Source organism: Gossypium hirsutum, chromosome D09, assembly GCF_007990345.1.
Source record: "Gossypium hirsutum isolate 1008001.06 chromosome D09, Gossypium_hirsutum_v2.1, whole genome shotgun sequence".
NCBI lineage: Eukaryota > Viridiplantae > Streptophyta > Magnoliopsida > Malvales > Malvaceae > Gossypium > Gossypium hirsutum.
This window is the reverse complement of record NC_053445.1, coordinates 32,083,421-32,103,154: the sequence shown is the minus strand read 5'-3', so window position 1 is coordinate 32,103,154 and position 19,734 is coordinate 32,083,421. Positions and strand designations below refer to the sequence as shown.

The 19,734-nt window shown below is 34.0% G+C and overlaps 1 protein-coding gene across 1 annotated transcript; it reads right to left on the bottom strand.

Annotated features, from left to right (window-relative positions):
- Window positions 1-49: 49 nt before the first annotated feature.
- Window positions 50-1,595, bottom strand: LOC107892105 (3-oxo-Delta(4,5)-steroid 5-beta-reductase). The gene has a single exon (XM_016817099.2). The coding sequence runs from the start codon at window positions 1,445-1,447 to the stop codon at window positions 305-307; it is 1,143 nt and encodes a 380-aa protein (XP_016672588.2). The 5' UTR covers window positions 1,448-1,595; the 3' UTR covers window positions 50-304.
- Window positions 1,596-19,734: the final 18,139 nt, after the last annotated feature.

The following is a 19,734-nucleotide window of genomic DNA, read 5'->3' as shown; positions in this document are numbered from 1 at the left end:
ATAATGATTAGATAAAATATGAAACAATCAAATTAAACAAATATAAAAGTACAAAAAAATAAAGCTAGATTAATTAAATGTAAATATATACATATATTTTAGTACCAAGAATCTCATCCCTAAAACCTTCCCTCACAAGGATAGGTTTTGCATACCCATTTCTATTATTTGCTTCTCTTTGACTTTGGTTTAAAATTGAAAATCAAATCAAATAGAGGAACACAACCCAATCACAATAAGAAGGATCAGGTAACAACCATATGATTTATTTCTAAAATACTTATGGAATACATGAACCACATGATTAAGGTATAATCTTCATGTCTCTCAATCTCTCAACCCACATGGGAATACTTTTGAGGGTATTTGCATACCCAAAGAACCCATAATCTCTACTCTTATTCATACTACAAACATGTTGAAACCCAAAATGTAACACGTTGTTAAGAGCTACTGCACATGTAATTTCCTCCAATTTCGTCTTGAACAATCCATGCATTTCCACTATTTCATCCCATACCTTGCTTTTCTCCTTCATCAGCTCAACAAAATCAAAGTTTTCCAACTCCACGGAAGGGATAAATTCGAGATCAAATATGTCGCACAATTTTTTCCATAAGCTTTTCCAAGTGAACATATCGCCGTTAGTGCAATTAAAGGCTTGGTTCTTGGCACTGGGAGTCACTGCGGCCCATATATGCTGCTTGGCGAGCACGCGTGCATCGGACATGTTGCAAAAATGCTCCCATGTGTACCGGCTACCTGGGTATCGAAATGGTAAACCCTCGTATCGACATATCAATGCGTACACTGCTAATGTAAGTAGCGCGTTGTACACGCTTCTCGACGACGCGCCTATTATGATCGACGAGCGGTGCACAGAGTAGGTCAATGATGGCGCGTATGACTCTAAAAGATCTTCTAGCGCGTAGTAAAAGTTGGGGTAAGGCAAGCGGGGCAAATCCTCCCTGAACGGTGGTTCATGGGGTTCGAGACCCTGGCCCGATTCCGTCGGATTATGGATTGGAACCATGTAGTGTTGGGTACCTGTCTGAACCGTGACATGGCTGAGCCTTGAACCGGTTCCGTTGCCGCCCGGGCCGCTCTTCAAAACATCGAGAACGTTGGATAACATAGTTGCGTTAACTGTAACATTTACTTGTTCACTTTCACGAACTTGGATTGCCACCCAGAAAACATGGGTGACTTCGCCGGAGATTGGAGTGAGCGTATCAGCGGTGTTTCCGGCGTCGGTGGCATCAAAAGCGATGTATTTATCGAGGAGCGAGGAAGGGAACCAAGTTGGTATGGGACGTGAAGCAGAGCCATAAACTTTCCAAGGACCGCCGAGGGCATTGGGGCTCTTCAAGGCTTCAGCTAGGCTCAACCCCGCCATGCCGGTGGCGCCGACGATGAGTGCAACAAACGGTTGGTAGGAATTGGCCATATTGGGAGCTTAGAGAGATAGAGTTGGAACAGTGAAAACAAAGTGTGGATCAAGAGGCAACACGTATATGAGATAACAATAATTGCTAATAGACAAATTAGTGCTAATGGGTTAGGTCGTTGGGGCTAGATTCAGGTTAAATTAGAGTCAGTTCTTCCTTTCTTAAAATATATATATATTTTTGACTCCAAAAAGTCTTTTAAAAGAAAAATTATGAAGAATAAATTATTTTTGGTCGAAATTTTTAGATTTTCAAAAACACTCTTGAAAAGGAGTTGAAAAGGAGAAGCTAAATATTTTAACTTTTCCTCTCTGAAAAGTACTTTTGGTGCTTAATTACTTTTTCACCCCTCCAATAAATATTATTTTTCTTTTTTTTCTTGGTGCTTAATTACAATTGTGTTAAAATCATTAATTAAAAATAAAAAAATATTTTTTAAAATATTAATTACAAATATTTAATGGTTATATTTAAATATTTAAAATATAGTTTATATATTCCAATTAAATTTTATAAATAATTAATATTTATTAATTAAAAATATTTACAATTTATATTTTATATATTAAAATATTAACAACAAGTTATAATATTTTTTTATATTATTACTAAAATATAATAATATTAACTAATTTAAATATTATTTAAATACATATTTATTACTTGATAATAACATGTCTAAAATGGACATTTTATTTCTCAAAAGCAGTTTTTGACAGCAATGCTAAACACTCAAATTTTAAACCAAACTTTTCAAAAGCACTTCTCAAAATCACTTTTCCACAGCACTTTTCAAAAGCACTTTTCAAAAGCAATGAAGAACTGGCCCTTAGTGCTAATGGGTTATGTCGGCGGGGCTAGATTCAAGTTAAATTAGTGCTAATCGGTTAGGTCGGGTGGGGTTAGATTCAGGTCAAGTATGATATTAACATAATTTATGTATATTTAAATTCGGTCTGGTCTGAAATATGAGTCTAAAAGTTTATCCAAATTCACTCGTAATTGTAAAAGATTAACTGAAACCCATTTTAGTCCCGCCTATATTATTTTTTAAATTTAAAAATATATATTTAATTTAATTTATTTTAATATTTATTAAAAGTGTATATTTTTTATTTATTGAAAGTTTTTATATACTCATCTTAACATTATTTTAATGTTTATATTAAAATAGTATTATATATTTAGTATATGTTTATTTTTAATGTGTTCTAAATTACATAATATTTTAAAATAACATAATATAAAATATTATAAACTTAAAAACGGATTGGGTCAAGCTTGAGCCTTGAATGTTCAAGCCCGAGGTTGACTCATATTTTAAACGGATCTAATTTTTTTACATAAGCCTAATTTGTGGATTTAACATTTTTACCGAAACTCTTTCAAATTTCAGATGAACCTTCATACCTCAACATATCAACCTACCTATGTAATATATACCACACATTACTATCCCTTGTCGCGGTTAAACAATGACAGCAGGTAAGAAGAAATCAAAGAAAACAAATATATACTATTATTTATATTTGATTGAATTGTCGAAATGACTTTTATAAAGTAAGTAATTTGTATTATGAATATATTTTTGTTTTTTTATAATTGATACCAACATTGGCAGGTGAGTATGGAGACAGGATATCTGAAATTAATATATCATAACAGCAGGTATGCTATGCCAAAACAAATGCCTTCTCCTCTTTTCCTCTCTTGCTCTGTAGTACTTTAATTCCAGCTGTTCAATTCTTTTTTCTAGGTCATCAGGTGGTGTCATTTCATGAACATCTTTCCATCTTGATGTGTCTTAATGTATATCTCTTCATGCTGACGTGTCTTGAACTGCTTGGCTGCAAAACATTGGATACTCTTGTGACCACTCCTTTGGATCTGGTATGTTGGAGTGATATTCTCTCAAAGCTTCTTTTAACTGTTCTTGGTAAGGTGTCTGTGGATTTCTTTGGACATCCCATGGTGCTAGCAAGTTTCCTGAGGGCCCTATTTCTGAGGGAATAATTTTGTTAATCTGGCATAAGTATTTTTGCAAATCCTTAAGATCATAAGGATTTTCATATACTTCTGAGAAATACATCTTGTGGATCCATGCACTAGGGAAGGCTCCTAGTTGTGTATCTAGTCCATTTTGCATGAAATATTGGGGCTTATAAAAGATAATCACTATCCATTGGACCCTTGTGTTCTTGAGGAATTCGAACATGATCATGTCAGCCCATTGTTCCAAAGGATAGAACCATTTGAAAAAGTTTGCCAGATTTTTCATTTCAGGACTAATCACATCTTGTATTGCCATTGTCAGGAAATGTTGGAGATCTGGAATAAAGAACTCAATTCCTATGTGGAATAGATGAGTTAAATACCAGAACATCCATTTCAATTCTTCAGGAAATTCACCAAATTGGAACTTTAGTGGATTAATGAATGGATAATCAGGGTGAAGTCTTAAAGGTTTTAAGAATAATCCTCCAAAATCTCGAAAAACACTTAAGTGGTATGAAAGCATCATGTTCATGGCTTCTTTGTGAAAACGTTTTTCTAAGATTAAACTTAGAACTTCTCGAGGATGATCAGGATGAGAATTTGGTTGACAAGGAATGGAAAATGGTGAGGGTTGGTTTTGAGGATTTTTCTTTTTTCCTTTTCCTTTGGAGGATGAAGGTTGGAACATAAAAACTTCAATTGGTTTGGAAATGGTGATTTTAGGTAGTCTGGTAAGAATGTCAGCAAGAACATTGGCTTTTCCTTTTATGTGAATGACATTAAAGGAAAACTTGGAAAACCATTCATCCCATCTGAGAAGTTGGGGGTGAGGTACTTCTTTTTGTTTGAATTTCAGCATTTTGAGGAAGGAAGACATGTCCATTTCAATAAGGAAATGATATCCAAGTAAATGGAATTCAAATTTGGAAATACCTTTTTTGACTGCAAGGATTTCTTTGAAAGTGGAGTGATAATGAATTTCAGCATCAGTGAATCTTCCAAAGCAATGTACGTTTCTTGCTGGATTTCTCCCATGGTCAAGTTGAGAATATTTTTGTTTTGCCTGTAAATGTTTTGATTTATGGCTACCTGGAGAGGATCTGGAATAGATGCAACAACCACTTGCTTCAAATTGGGATCCAATCCAAGGGCACAAAAAAGCTTTGTCATCACATAAAAATGCTTGGACAAATCTTTTTTCTTATAAGAGAAACATCTTCTTTTAAAGAACTCTCTTCTTTTTAGGGTTAACAGATCATCAGGATTTCCAATAAAATGATTATGGATAATCCTAATTGCTTGAGATAAATCCGTTAACAGTAAGAAGTGCATCTGGTTTGTTTGATCAATGGAATTCCACCAGTCTTTTAACATTTCTGTGAACCGTGAAACAAATTCAACCAGGACGTTATAATGGCTTTCTTCATTCAACTTTCTGGTTTCAAGCCATGCATGGAATTCTTGTAGCCTTTCTGGCCATCTGTTTGTTGGAATGTCATCAAGAGTAAAGATCATCTTCCCTGTCGAAACATGGGATGCAGATCTTACATTTGAAGGTTCTCCGCTTCAGTGGTTTCTTCTTCTGACATTTCATCAATTTTGACATCTGGATGTGTTGTGGCCATTATTTCCGGGGTTTTTGAGTCTGTTTCTGCTTCAGAACAACTTGCTAATGTCTCTGAATCTTCTGAAACGGATTCTGAAGATTCTGATACCTCAACTGGGGATTCTGGAGATATTTCAGTTTCACTTAGAACAGATATCTTTGGGAGTATTTCTCTACCATAATCCCTTAAAAAGTTTGTCAAGGGATTTTTAGTAGACTGTTTCTCTTTTTGGACCATCAATGACTTTGATACCTGTTTAGGTGGAGATGGAAAGGACTTTCCTGTTCATCTTCTTGTTTTTCTACTGGTCTTTTCCCCAAAGCTTTTTCTTTTTGTTTATTTTCTTCTATAAATTTCCTTTTTTCTTCCTCCTTTTGAGCCTTGATTTGTAAAAACAAATCATAAGTGCTTGGTTTTTTTTTCTCTTCTGGTGGAGGAAAATCTATCTTTACGTTTCTGGATGATCTTGGTTTATCTAACTGACTTATCAAGGAAAATAATTCAATACCATTTTTTGGTGGTTGAGGAGATGGTATTTTCCCCGCTTCTAGAGCTTTGATATGTTCATTGAGTCTCTGAATTTCTTTTTCTCGTTGGGCCATATGAGAAAAGAAATCTTGTCTGGAGCAGCTGGTTCAGTTGTAACCTTTTTAAGCCTTTTTTAAAAAAGCTTAATAAGATTCTTGATCATCTCAGAGTTTGCATCAGTTGTCTTTTCTATTTTTGATACTTTAGTATCTATCTGACTGACTTTCTGGTCTATCTTTTTTAATGCAGAATTTTGGGCCAATGCATTTTCTATCTGCCAATTCAAGGTGGCTTCCGCTGCTGCTATCTTCACTTGCTGGCCATCTGCATCTACTTGCAATTTTTAAGGAATCTTCGGAGCATGAAGATATTCTTTTCTTGAGAATTCTTCTAATGGTGGAAATTTTTGTTCACAAGAGGAAGTTGCCTCATACATTTAGACTTCTGGAATGTTTTGTATAGGCGCGCAATTTTCTCTTCTTCTTGAGTGCACGACTGCAATTGGTTGTGTTTTTGGACCCATCAATTAATTCTTTTATAACATGGCTGTTTTAAAGGCTTAGCCAACCATATTTGATTTGGGTCTTTCTTTGGTGGCGACGGTGGAGGTATATGGGGTTGATCCTGGATCTTAAGAGGCTGTGGTTTTGGTTTCCTTGCAGAATAATCTACAAGGTAAACATATTTACCATTGTCTTCTCCTAAGAGACAATGTCTGGATCTCCGTTCATCCATCGCTTATAAAACTCTGTCTGAGTTGATTTTTTACGGTTTTTCTTCCTGCGATTCTTCTGGATTTCTTCATCTACATCCTCAAAGGCTGCGTTTTGACATCCATCACATGAACAATTTATATCCCAAGGACAGTGTCCTGAGGGATCTTTGAAAATATACGAAGGCTTCCCATTGGGCTGGAAACTCTGTATGAGTGGTGCTTCTGGGCCAGGTTCTGGACTATCAGAGGGTATTGGTTGTAACATTATCTGAGTAGAAAAAATGGAGGAGTCGGAAGTTACTTCAAATGGCTATGATCAAACTTGATCTCACTAGTTCCATCAACCCTAGTGATAATCTGACTTTTTGTGGAATGGATCGGCTGGTCATGTTGGTGGACCTGTTCATAGTTAGTTACCCATTTTTCTGGCAAAAGCTTTAGCAGCTCCTGCTTGGGTATCTGTTTTAGGACATGAACACAGTGTGGCTCTTCTCTTGTGTTTACAGAAATGAGAAGAGAATCTTCAGATCCTTGGTTTGATAATTTGAACGCACGATCTTGGACTCTGTACACTATCTGATAGTGAAGAGTCGCTGTAATTGCCGATTCAACCATCTCAGCTTCAATAATTTGGATCTGGACCTTTAGGGCATCCATCAGGTTGGTATCTTGTAAGGACATGGTAAAATTAGAAAACAGAGTTACCATGGCCATTCCTGAGCTTAGAATGGCGTCAACTATTCCGAGGCAGGTATCTTGATAATGCTTGTATGTGGAGTCTAAAAGAGAAATTCTGGATACAACAAGTTTCCCTGAAGTTCCATGATAGTTTAGAGCCAATCCAACTGTGCCAAAATGGATATGAGAGTATCCATGTTGACTCCATTCCTGAGGAAAATTTGGAGGAATTTCGAGAGTGACAAACTGTTCTTCTTGACCACCATAAATAAGATTCTTATCAAACTTAGATGACTGTACATGCTCACGAACATTTTTTCTGCTGGTAGTAATCAAAGATTTTATGCTTTTAATGGGAAGAAAACATGCTTTTGGTATGTAGAATATGGATTTACAAGAGGCAAATCTGTGGCTTGAACTTTTTCTTCTTCAGTGAAGTACTCAACTTCATATAAAGAAGAAAATTTTCTAGCTGATTGGGATTTTAAAGGAAAACTAGGTAAAGACAAATGCGCTTTAGTGGTAGAAGTTTTAGGAGAATTCATTTCTGAAAAACACTCTCTTCCTTTCTGAATCTGGGTTTTCATATGAAAGAAAATCTTGGAGTCGAGGCTTTAATACCAACGCTGGTAGGTGAGTATGGAGATGGATATCTAAAATTAATAGATCATAACAGCAGGTATGCTATGCCAAAACAAACGCCTTCTCCTCTTTGGCCACTTAAAAAGGCACTGCCTTTTAGCTGTTAATACCGTTAATTTAGACTACTTCTCCAAACTCATCTGAGCTTAGTATTCCTAGTCTAAGCTTAATTTCTAATGTGCAAGATCCATTGTATGACAAGCACAGAGCATACTCTTAAATTCACGGGAGATTTTCTTTCACAGATATGCCATACTCAGGCAGGAAGAGATCAGAGAGATTTAGCAAGACATAATTTTTTAAAAACATTCTGAATATTTTATTTCTCAAACTGGTTATATCTTACAACTGAGCTTCCCTGTTCCTTATATAGAGAAGGAAAGCTAGGTGAGCAGATAAGAAGGAATATGCTTTTCCTTTTAGTACAGTGACTCATCACACCTTTTCTAAAAGGAAAGTAAAATAATTTACATAAGGACAGAGCAGATAAAAAGGAATCTACTTTTAGTACAGTGACTCACCCTTAACTTTAAATAAAGACATATATCAGGACAAAACTCTTAGTCTTTAGTCAGTATCATAGTCTGTACTTATGTCGGAGATGATATTCAATTTTTCTACTTTTGTATCCACATAATCGTCTTTTACCATTCTCTTCTTCAAATAAGATAGCTCCCCAATACTTGTCACTGGCATCTTTTGCAAAATTCATTTTCCTTTTGAAGGAATCTGCAAAGTTGGTAGATGAGCTAGCTTTTCTTTAAGGTTCTTGACTGCCAAGGTCTGCTTGTTTTTCCAACGAGGAGGATACTTTTTTAACATTTTTCTTAAGGGATTTATAAATTTTGAGATCTTTGGGACAAAGTCTCTGAGATAGTTTACAATCCCTAAGAATTGCTGGACTTGTTTCTGGGAAAAGTTTCTAGCTGGAAACTTTTTTAATTCTTCTGCAATGCTTGGATGAGGCTGATACCTTCCTTCATTGATAATCATACCAAGGAATTCTATCTCTTCTTTGTTGACTTGCATTTTTCTTTCCGGAAGCATAATCCCATATTGTAGAATGATTTGCTTGAATTTTTCAAGAAGGATGGCATGACTTTCTTGATCTGGGCTGTACAGGAGAATGTCATCAATGTAGATCAAAGCATGGTCCACTATAGGCTGAAAATTTTTTATCATGGCCTTCTGAAACAATGAGAGGGCAGTTTTCAACCCAAAAGGCATAACTGTCCATTGGAAGTGCTTATTTGGGATACAAAATCCCGTCTTGGGCCTATCTTCTGGATTTATTCCCAATTGCCAAACTCCCACTTTTAGATCAAATTTGGAGAAAACTCAGACTTTTGCAAGGCTTGAGAATAATGAATTTTTGTTGGGCAAAGGAAATTTGTCATCTTGTAGGAAATGATTGAAAGGCTGATAATTGATTACCAGTCTTAACTTTACTTTGGCTTGTTTTGATATTTTATTGAAGTAAAATGCTTCACATGTCCACTGTGAATCTGAAGTTTCAATCAATACTTCATCTTGTAATTGTTGGCATTATTTTTCAGCTAGCTTCAAATGTTCTGGGTTCATACCCATGTGACTAGCTTTGGTCGGATTGATGTCTTCATTTTTCTTAAAAGGAAGTCTGATGAAGAATTCAAAATTTTTCCACAAAGGATTCTTGCATTTTTGAATGAATTCTGAATGATATTCTGCACATGACTTCTCTTTTAATTCTTCCACGATCTCGTGGATCTTTTCAGAATGTATTGAAAATATTTTTGGAATAGGCACAAAATGTTTGAACATCTGTTTGTACCTTAATCCATCCGGTAAGATTCTTAATTTTTGGCTTTAACGTAAAGATCAAAGCCAACAATTAGATCTTTTCCAGGAAGCTTTGATCTCAAAACTGTAGTAGTAACGGAACATGTTGGGACGAATTGAATTTGATAGGTTTGCTCTTCAAATGTGTTGTGAGGACCTTATTTGCTGCTGAGCTAAAATGTCTGGTATGAGGCTCCCACCATCCTGATGGTAAAACATTTGGATTCATAATGGATTCTGCTACGCCGGTATCAATGAACGCAATTACAGTAATAGGCTTACTGTATTTGTCTAGGTAGATCGAGACAGTAATATGGGGCACCAATACTTCTGAGGTTGAAAGAATTTGAGAGTTTAATAGCAGAGAATAGAAGGGCGTTTGAGGCGACGTCTGAGGTTGTGTCATAAGTATCTCACTTGATGAAGATTCTGAATCGCTGTATTCTATGATTTGGATTGCACATACTGATTGATCATTAGGCTCATCATCGATAGAAAATAGGGATTCAATATCATCTTCTTCAGTGATTCTGATTCCTGAATTTTGTTGTATCTGTTGGATCATCTTGGCACATTTCTAATTGTTTGGGCATGATTTTGCGAAATGACCCTTTTAACTGCAGATGTAACATCGAGTGGCTTTCGTTCCCTTGGAAAACTTCTTCTTTTTCTTGAGATATCTCCATTTGTATCTTTTTCTGGGAGTCTTTGGAGAAAATCTCTTCATTTTTCTGAAGTGCTTCTTTTTCTTGGTATGACAATAACACGACTTGTCATGTCCACACTTAATCTTGAGGTTTGAGTCATTACAGGCTTTGTCTAATCTTCTGTCACCATGGAGATAATCTTTGAAGACTTTTCTTCTGTTGCATAAATCTTCCAAAGCAATGTACGTTTCTTGCTAGATTTCTCCCATGGTCAAGTTAAGAATATTTTTGTTTTGCCTATAAAGGTTCTAATTTATGGCTACCTGGAGAGGATCTGGAATAGACGCAACAACCGCTTGCTTCAAACTGGGATCCGATCCAAGGGCACAAAAAAGCTTTGTCATCGCATAAAAATGCTTAGACAAATCTTTTTCTTATAAAGCAACATCTTCTTTTAAAGAACTCTCTTCTTTTTAGGGCTAATAGATCATCAGGATTTCCATAAAATGATTATGGATAATCCTAATTGCTTGAGATAAATCTGTTAACACTAAGAAGTGCATCTGGTTTGTTTGATCAATGAAATTCCACCAGTCTTTTAACATTCCTGTGAACCGTGAAACAAATTCAACCAGGACGTTATAATGGCTTTCTTCTGTCAACTTTCTGGTTTCAAGTCATGCATGGAATTCCTGTAGTCTTTCTGGCCATGTTTGAACTTAAGCCTATAAGGACTAAGCTTTTAGTTTTATCACAAGAATCAAAGTTTCAATTTTACTTTAAAAATAAAGCTTCAATTTTTATTATTATAAAGTTTTAGTAAATATATTTTATATTAATTTTTTTCACTTATATAATGAGTGTACAATAATATAGAAGCTTGCTTATAGAGGGTTCGCATATAACTATAAGAGGGGCTATAGGGGGTTCGCATATAAGAGGGGTTTGCACGGGGGAGAAAAGAGTTGAGAGAGTTTTTTTTAGGGTGAAGAAAAAAAATGAGTTTAATTTTTTTTTGACTTATATAAATGTGCAAAACGGCGCCGTTTTGAGCTAGGGTTCACAGGCGCCAAAACGACGTCGTTTCGGCGCGACCCGCGCGCCGACCTAACCCGCTCTTAGGACCCGCGTGTTTTTGAACGGAAGGGCTAATTCACTTTTAGCCCTTCCGCTTTTTTATTATTTACAATCAAGTTTCTTTCATTTTAATTTTGCCCCATAATTTATTTCAGATTTCAATTTGGTCCACTTTGAAGCTGTGCGTTTTGGAAGGCGGGGATTATTTCCCATTTGGTCCCTCCTTGTTATTCGTACATTCATATTGGTCCTCTTTTTTATTTATTTCTGATTTGCCCTCAAATTTATGTTTTAAGTTCGATTTGGCCCCTTTTTTTGTTATTTTTGCTATTTATTTATTAAATTAATTAATTTAATATTACTATACTATCATTATTTTCCTTTTTCTATATATCTACTTGTCATTATTACCATATTATTAAATTAATTAGTTTTGCATTATTATTTCTATTATATTTTTTATTTATTTACCTAAATATTTTAATTACATTTATTTTATTATATCATGTCATTTATTTATATCCTTTTATATAATTTAAAACTTTAGATTATTATATTATTTTTAATATCATCATCATTATTATTAATATTATTATTCTTAAATTGTTTGATACAATATTTATTTAATATTAGGTCTTTAGCTTCAAATTTTTAGTTTGTTATCCTTATTATTTGTCTTTTTGTTTTTGGCTCGTTTATTTTATTTTATTTTTGTTCTTTATATTATCGTTCACATTAATGCATTTATTGTTATTCTGCTATGCATATAACACCGTACTTTATTTCTACCAATTCGTGTTACATTAATCATTACTAGACCTGTTCATGGGCCGGGCCCGGAAAAAAATTTCGGCCCGCCTCTTAGGCCCGGGCCCAGCCCTGGCCAAAATATAGGCCTAAAATTTTGCCCAGGCCCGGCCCGGGAAAAAAATAATAAGCCCGAGCCCGGCCCGGCCCGATTTTTAATAAACACAAAAAAATATTTTAAAAATAAAAAAATAAAAAAAATATTTTTAAAGTATTTTAAAATTAAAAAATTAAAATATATATTTATTATATTCGGGCCGGGCTGGCCCAGGCCAAAAAAGTTAAGCCCGAGCCCGGCCCATTTTTTAAACGGGCCTCATTTTTTTGCCCAAACCCATATTTCGGGCCTATATTTTTACCCGAACCCTCCCATACGGCCCGCCCGGCCCATGGACAGGTCTAATCATTACCCAATACATAAATTTTTTAAATAAGCGATATGTCGTATTTTGAGATTCGAAAAGTCATTCCCTGACTTACGGGGTTTCAATTTTCTCGATAAATCTGATACACGAACCTTTTAAAACATAAGTTTTTTTAAATATTCTCAGAAATTAAAAAAGATTGTGTTTTAACTTACAGAATATGATTTTTTTCTAAAACGAGATAATCAAATATCTTTTAAAATAAAAAAAATTTGTGTTTATTCTCGTTTCGGGGATTTAAGACATTGTGTCCTAACTCACGGGATATAATTATTTTTTTCGATTGACGTGAAATACGCTCTTTTTCTAAAAAAAATTCAATTAAGTGATATATTAACAAAGGATCGTATTTTAAATCTTTTCAAAGTTTTCAATTTTTGACACTAAGACATTAATTGATCAATTAGGTACCAATTTTGGGCGTAACGAGGGTGCTAATCCTTCCTCGTACGTAACCGACTCCCGAACCCATTTCCTGGATTTTTGTAGACCGAAAATTGTTGTTTTAGTAAATCAAATCTTTTATTAAAACGATTAAATCACAAGGTGATCCGATCACACCTAATAAAAAGGATTGGTGGCGACTCCCATTTTTGTTTTCAAAATAAAAGTCAACCCCTTTAAAAAAATGGTTTCGATAGGAGTTTTTCTTGAAAAAATCTCTAGATAAAATTTATAGGGCTTGAAAAGATTGACTATTTATAAAACTCTTTTTCCCTAATTGAAATAGGTTTTAGAAATTCATGTAGAATTAGGATTGGTTTAAATTAAGGACTAAATTAGAAAAAAAACAATTTTTGGGTTGGGATAGTTGGAATAATTCGGCACTTTTATGGGATAAAAATAAGAAAATAAAATATTTTGGTTGAAAGGTGTACAAAGGGTTTCAAACTTGGGACCTATGGGTAAGTTAAAGCTTTACCAATGAACCAACAAGCTTATTCTTGTTAAATCCTTAACAAAAAATAATTTTTAAGACATACTAAGTTCTGTACACTATGCTTGAAAAAATAAAATCTAAATTTTATCATTATTTCTTCTAACACTATTTTTGGGATATGACAAATCTCTCTCCCTTAAAAAAATTCGTGCTCGAATTTTAACTTACCTTATCAAAACAAGTGAGGATATTGTTGACGAATCAACTCCTCAGGTTCTCATATTGTTTCTTTGGTTCCATGGTTTTTCCATAAAACTGAACTAGAGGAATTTGTTTATTTCTAAGAGTTTTATCCTCCCTATCTATTATTTTAATTAGTTATTTTTCAAAAGATAAGTCTGGTCAAAGCTCAATCTCTTCAATGTGAATGATATGGGAAGGATCAGAACGATAGAGTCGTAACATGGACACATGGAACATATTGTGGATTCGATCTAACTCAGGAGGTAGTTCAAGTTGGTAAGCCACTGGGCCAATTCACTTCTGTACTCGATAAGGACCATTAACTCAGGAGGAATAAAATTTGGTTGTCAGCATCTGAAGCTTGGTTGTATTGGTCCTTTCATGAGCCGTCTCTAGCATTTCCAAGGCTTCATTGGCTTCAGTAAACTTTGAAATCCTTTTGAACTCTTGTGCATTTACCCCATGGGAAATAACATAAAGTGTTTTGGAGTTGATATTAACAACCCTTTCTTCTTCAGTAGTCCAGGTTACCTCAACCTTAAGAGTTTCTACTCCTTCAATTTCAATAAAGAGATAGGTCTATCCAATTAAAACAATCCTCTAGTTTCGATCATCTATTGATTTAATGAACGCGTTCTTCTTGATTTCCAATATGCATAATTTACTCCATCGAGCATAAGGGGTGTGAAACTGAAGATCTTTCCATTGCAAGCAAGTATATCAACCAAGAAAATCAATATTTATGTTAAGTGAAAGGCTCTAATACCAATTGTAGAAATGATTTGGTACTTGTTTAGCAAACAAAAATTGTGGCTAAATTAGTGCCCACAGTTTCAACCACCAAACCAAAAGTACGAAAAAAATAAAGAAGGCCGAGATTGTTACGCAATTCAACCTCAGTCTACTTCTACGGGGCCTTGCCCAGAGCAATGATCCAATATCTTTCTCACAGTATAACAAATTTATTTAAGTCCTAACACCAGTCTAACTTTCACCAATTTAGCGACCTCACCATTGTACAAAGACTAGATCACTCTCGCATTAAGATTCCCCGTCAAAGGCTTAGTCTTACAATCCAAGAGATTCTCTTACTTATAAAAACAATGCAACATACATGTTCCTAACAAAATGTTTTAATTATTTGCTGAAAGATTGTAGTTATAATATGAAAATTAATAAGTTATATATTTTAATTATACTAAAAATCAAATAATAAATATTATTTTTCGTTAATTATTGTAATTAAAAATAAAATATTAAAAAACTAATTAAATATTAAATGCATAAAATCACATGCAATGGATGTAACATTAGAACCTAGTAAATATTAAAGAATTATTACATATATTAAAATTTAAAACATCACTTTTCGACCACATGAACGGATATTTGTAATAAGAACTAAGAAAATTTAATAATTAAACCTTTTTTTACCATTAAGTTTCAAAAGTGTTTTTCAAGTCAAGAACTTTTTAATCCAAACGCATTAGTAGCTGTCCAAGTCAACTCAAAACGCTAAAAATTATAGCTTTTGACTTTTTAAAATGTAACATCCCTAACCCATATCTATCACCGGAACAGGGTTATGAAGCATTATTGGAGTTACAGATTTAAAAATAGTTTACACATATCATTTATTATTCATAACCGAAATTAAACATATTCAATCATAATGTCCCTTGAATGGGCCCTCGAGACACAATTTATGCTTTAGAAACAAGTTAGGAATAAATCAGGAACTTAGAGATTTTTTCGCAAAATCTCAAAATTTTTCTTAGGTACAGGGACACACACCTGTGTGGCTAGGTCGTGTGGCTCACACGGCCAAGTGACACGCCCATGTCCCAGGCCATGTGGGCATTCGATGTGAGACAAGGGCCGTATCCCAGCCCGTGTAACTCTCTGACTTGGGTCGCACGGCCAGCCACACGCCCGTGTGCCAGGCCGAGTGGACAATTTAATTTTCAAAAATTAGGTGTAGATGTAACACCCCTTACCCGTATTCAACTCCAGAATGTGTATGAGGCATTACTAGAAACTTACACATGTAAACGTATTAAACCGAGTTACAAAATTTCATTCAAATTTAAACTCTTCAAATTTTTAACATGCTTTTATAATTCTTTACAACATATCCTCAAAATATTATATTCATAACAAATAGGGCCTACAAGACCCGATACTTACTCATGTAATTCAATGCTTCATTTACATTTTATTCAATCACAATCTTTCATGTTCACAATTCAAATCAATTTCTCAATCCAATATATATATTTCAATACCACAATAATTCTTTTAATTCAAATCATATCACTAGAAACTTCCATTTAATTCATGTACACTTCAATATCGTTAAGTTCAATACTAATACGTATTCACCATTTAACTCAACGTTTATCGATTATACCATTCATTAACACTTTTATAAAATTCTTAGTATTACAATGAAAACATCACTTAAGCTTAAATAACATCAAATCAACTCATCATCCCCTTTTTGTCATTTTATTCTTCAAGTATGAAATTAGTATTTCATTTCCTTTCCACACCCATTTCCTACGAATATCACACAAAACAATAACATATCATTCAACCATAGTCACAAGCTAGTACATTTAAACATAATTCTTTTTGGAATTAACCACATGATAAACCATTTCAAGTAAGTTTACATAATTTAAACATTACCACCCTTTCCATGAACACAAGCATATTCCCATCTAGGCACTTACCATTTCAATTCATAACTTATAAATTTAACGTGGCATAATTCAGCCACCACTTGGCCAAAGCTTAAGCGTGTACACTACACATGTTAGCCAAATAAACATATAGCGTAAGCATTATAAGTATGGCCGAGTTCAACATTTATTCATGTATCAAACTTACCAACATGAGTTAATCCATAAACAATTCATGGCCTTACTTCATACCAAATCATATACCAAATATACCACACTCACATACTATGAAACTTTATTTTCCCATATGAGCTTAAATCAGATCAATAATACGCAAATGTAAGCATCATTTTATTTTAATGTTTATCGATTATAATCGAGCATATAACCAATTATACACAAATCATTCATATATATAATTCATTTTCCTCCTCCTCCTCTCCATTCCACATCCTTTATGTATAAAACATGCTGAAATAGCATTATACATAATTTCACTTTTCACTTATATTTAAATTCAAAGCTATCTATTTGAGTTAGAGTCACTAAATCATTTTTATCCGAAGCTACAGAGCTCCAAATTAAGATCAGTTAACTTTCCCAGAAACTAGACTCACATGTCTCCATAAAATTTTAGAATTTTTTACTTGGCCAATTAGTACAGTTTATTATTTAAAGTCACCCCTGTTTCACTACTCAACATTTCTGACCTCTCTTCACTAAAAATGAACTATCTCATTGTACAGAATTCGGATGATATTTCTGTTTGTTTTCTTTTAAAACAGACTCATTAAGAATTCTAAGCATATAAATTATAACTTGTAATTATTTTTTTACAATTTTTAATGATTTTATAAAGTTAGAAAAGGGGATTCCAAAATCAATCCAACCCTGCCTCACTAAAATTCAAATATCTCAAAATGTATAACTCTTTTGCTTGCTTTGTTTCTTTTATATAAAAATAGACTCCTTAAGCTTTCATTTCATATCTCATTCACTCTCTAATTAAATTTCCATCATTTTTGGTGATTTTTCAAAGTCACACTATTGTTACTGTCCAAAACTATTTTGTTGCACATTTTACTTTTTCATAATTTCATTACTTCTTTTCATCTTACTCAAGGGTCGATAAATATCGAACCCAATATTATCATGTAACCTTATTTGATTCACATATATTTTCACTTATCCAATTTGCTTGATGAACACTTCGAAATATTAACCGTTACACGGTGGAATCAGCACTTAGCAACCACCTCATGTTCAAAGGATCCTGGTGGAATCAGCACTTAGCAACCACCTTATAATAATTGATACGTGGAATCAGCACTTAGCAACCACCTTATAATCAATGATACGAGGAATCAACACATAGCAACCCCTTTCACAATCAAGGATACGGTGGAATCAGCACTTAGCAGCCACCTTATAATCAATGATACGGGGAATCAGCACATAACAACCCCTTTCACAATCAAGGATATGGTGGAATCAGCACTTAGCAACCACCTTATAATCAATGATACGGGGAATCAGAACATAGCAACCCATTTCATTCAAAGAATCCCGGTCAAATCCGAGTGTTCAATCAGGAACCTTACTTCACAATATTTTACCAACTTTTCCAATTTATTCACATTTTGTAATCTACATCAAATATTTATTCTATATTCAATCATATCTCAACAATATATTAAATAAAATTAAAACAATGTATTATTCACAACAAATTTACCATCATGCTTTCAAGGTCAATTCCTCAACTTTCTTGGTTTATAATAACACATTAACTTATTTAACACTCACATTATTCAATCTAGTCCTAAAATCACACTTTGGCAAAAATTACATATTACCCCTAAAGTTTCACAAAATTACGATTTTGCCCCAAAGCTCGTAAATTAAACTTCATCCCTTATTCTTATGTATTATGACATGCTAAACATTTTTCCTTCTATGGCAACATTGAATTCCCACTCTAACACTTACTTATGAACATTAGGTATTTTTACCGATTTTTTCATTTTACTCGTTTTCACTTAAAATCGCTTAGAAAAGTTGTTTAACATAATTTCAAGCTTCATATTCTACCATAAAAAATCAAAATAAACACATTTCACCTACGGGTATTTTTCCAAAATAAACCCTAGATTAAATTATTGCTAGAATAAGCTAAATCAAGTTACCGGGACTCTAAAAACGTAAAGAACATTAAAAACGGGGCTTGGAATCACTTGCTATTGAGCTTAGAAGCTTGAAAACCCTAGAATGGCTTCCCCCTTGTGAAATTTGGCCAAGGCTTGAAGATGATGATTTTTGGCCTATTTTGTCTTTTTAATACATTTTAATTACCAAATTACCAAAGTACCCCTAACTTAAAAATTTCCTATTTCACTTATCTCATGTCCATTTTTGTCCACAATGTAAGAATGGTATAATTACCATTTAAGGACCTCCAATTTAAAATTTCATAACATTGGACACTTCAAACATGTAGAATTCAACTTTTCACTTTTTACAATTTAGTCCTTTTGGCTAAATTGAGTGCCCAAACGTCGAAATTTTTGAACGAAATTTTCACGAAATCATTCCGTGAAATTGTAGACCATAAAAATATAATAAAAAATAATTTTTTCCTCGTCAGATTTGTGGTCCCGAAACCACTGTTCTGACTAGGCCCAAAATCGAGCTGTTACAATAGGGGTCACACGGCCAAGTCACACGCCTATGTGCTAGGCCGTGTGACACACACGGTTGAGACACATGCCCGTGTCTCTACCCTATGAGCAATTCGAAGTATTCTGTTTCTCAAATTTTAAGATGCAGGGGATACACTGCCAAACCACACGCCCGTGTGGACAAAATAAGACCACTTCCAAGCCTTATTTCTCACCCAAATTGCCTTCCACCTACAAAAACACTTAAACATGTTCACCAACCAATTCAAACCATTCAAATCAAGCCAACTTCATGTATTAAGTATGACATAATATCACCTATACCCATATTGGACTTAATGTGTTAACTAAATTTAACCATCAATATAACGATATGCTTTGCATCACTTAACCATTTCAAACACAATCCAAGTATGATAAAGCTACACACAAATATATACACTTTTACTTCAAAATATAACTATTACAAGTCATTCCAATGGCTAGTTCCAACCAAAATATTTCCACTTTATGCTTAACCTAGCTTATACATGACATTATACCAAAAGTTAGTTTGCTTTATATACTAAGAAGTCCAAAGGATAGTGTGATGTGTCTCCGACCAAGTTCCAACCTTCACGAGCTCTCGAGTACTATAAAACAGATGAAGTAAAATAGAGTAAGCATATTATGCTTAGTAAGTTCGTATAACAGAAAATTAACTTACCACTCATTTACATTTAAGATAAGCATACAAAATTCATCCAAAGAAATTTAGCAATTTGCCTAAACACATATAATCTCAAGAAACTTGTTAGTCATGTATTACATGTAAACATCAAGAATCAATGATGAGCTCATCATGTAATAACTTTCATAGACA

Bases quoted from the DNA above. Each gene is read 5' to 3' on its own strand.
- LOC107892105 (XM_016817099.2), bottom strand. From the start codon at position 1,447: ATGGCCAATTCCTACCAACCGTTTGTTGCACTCATCGTCGGCGCCACC.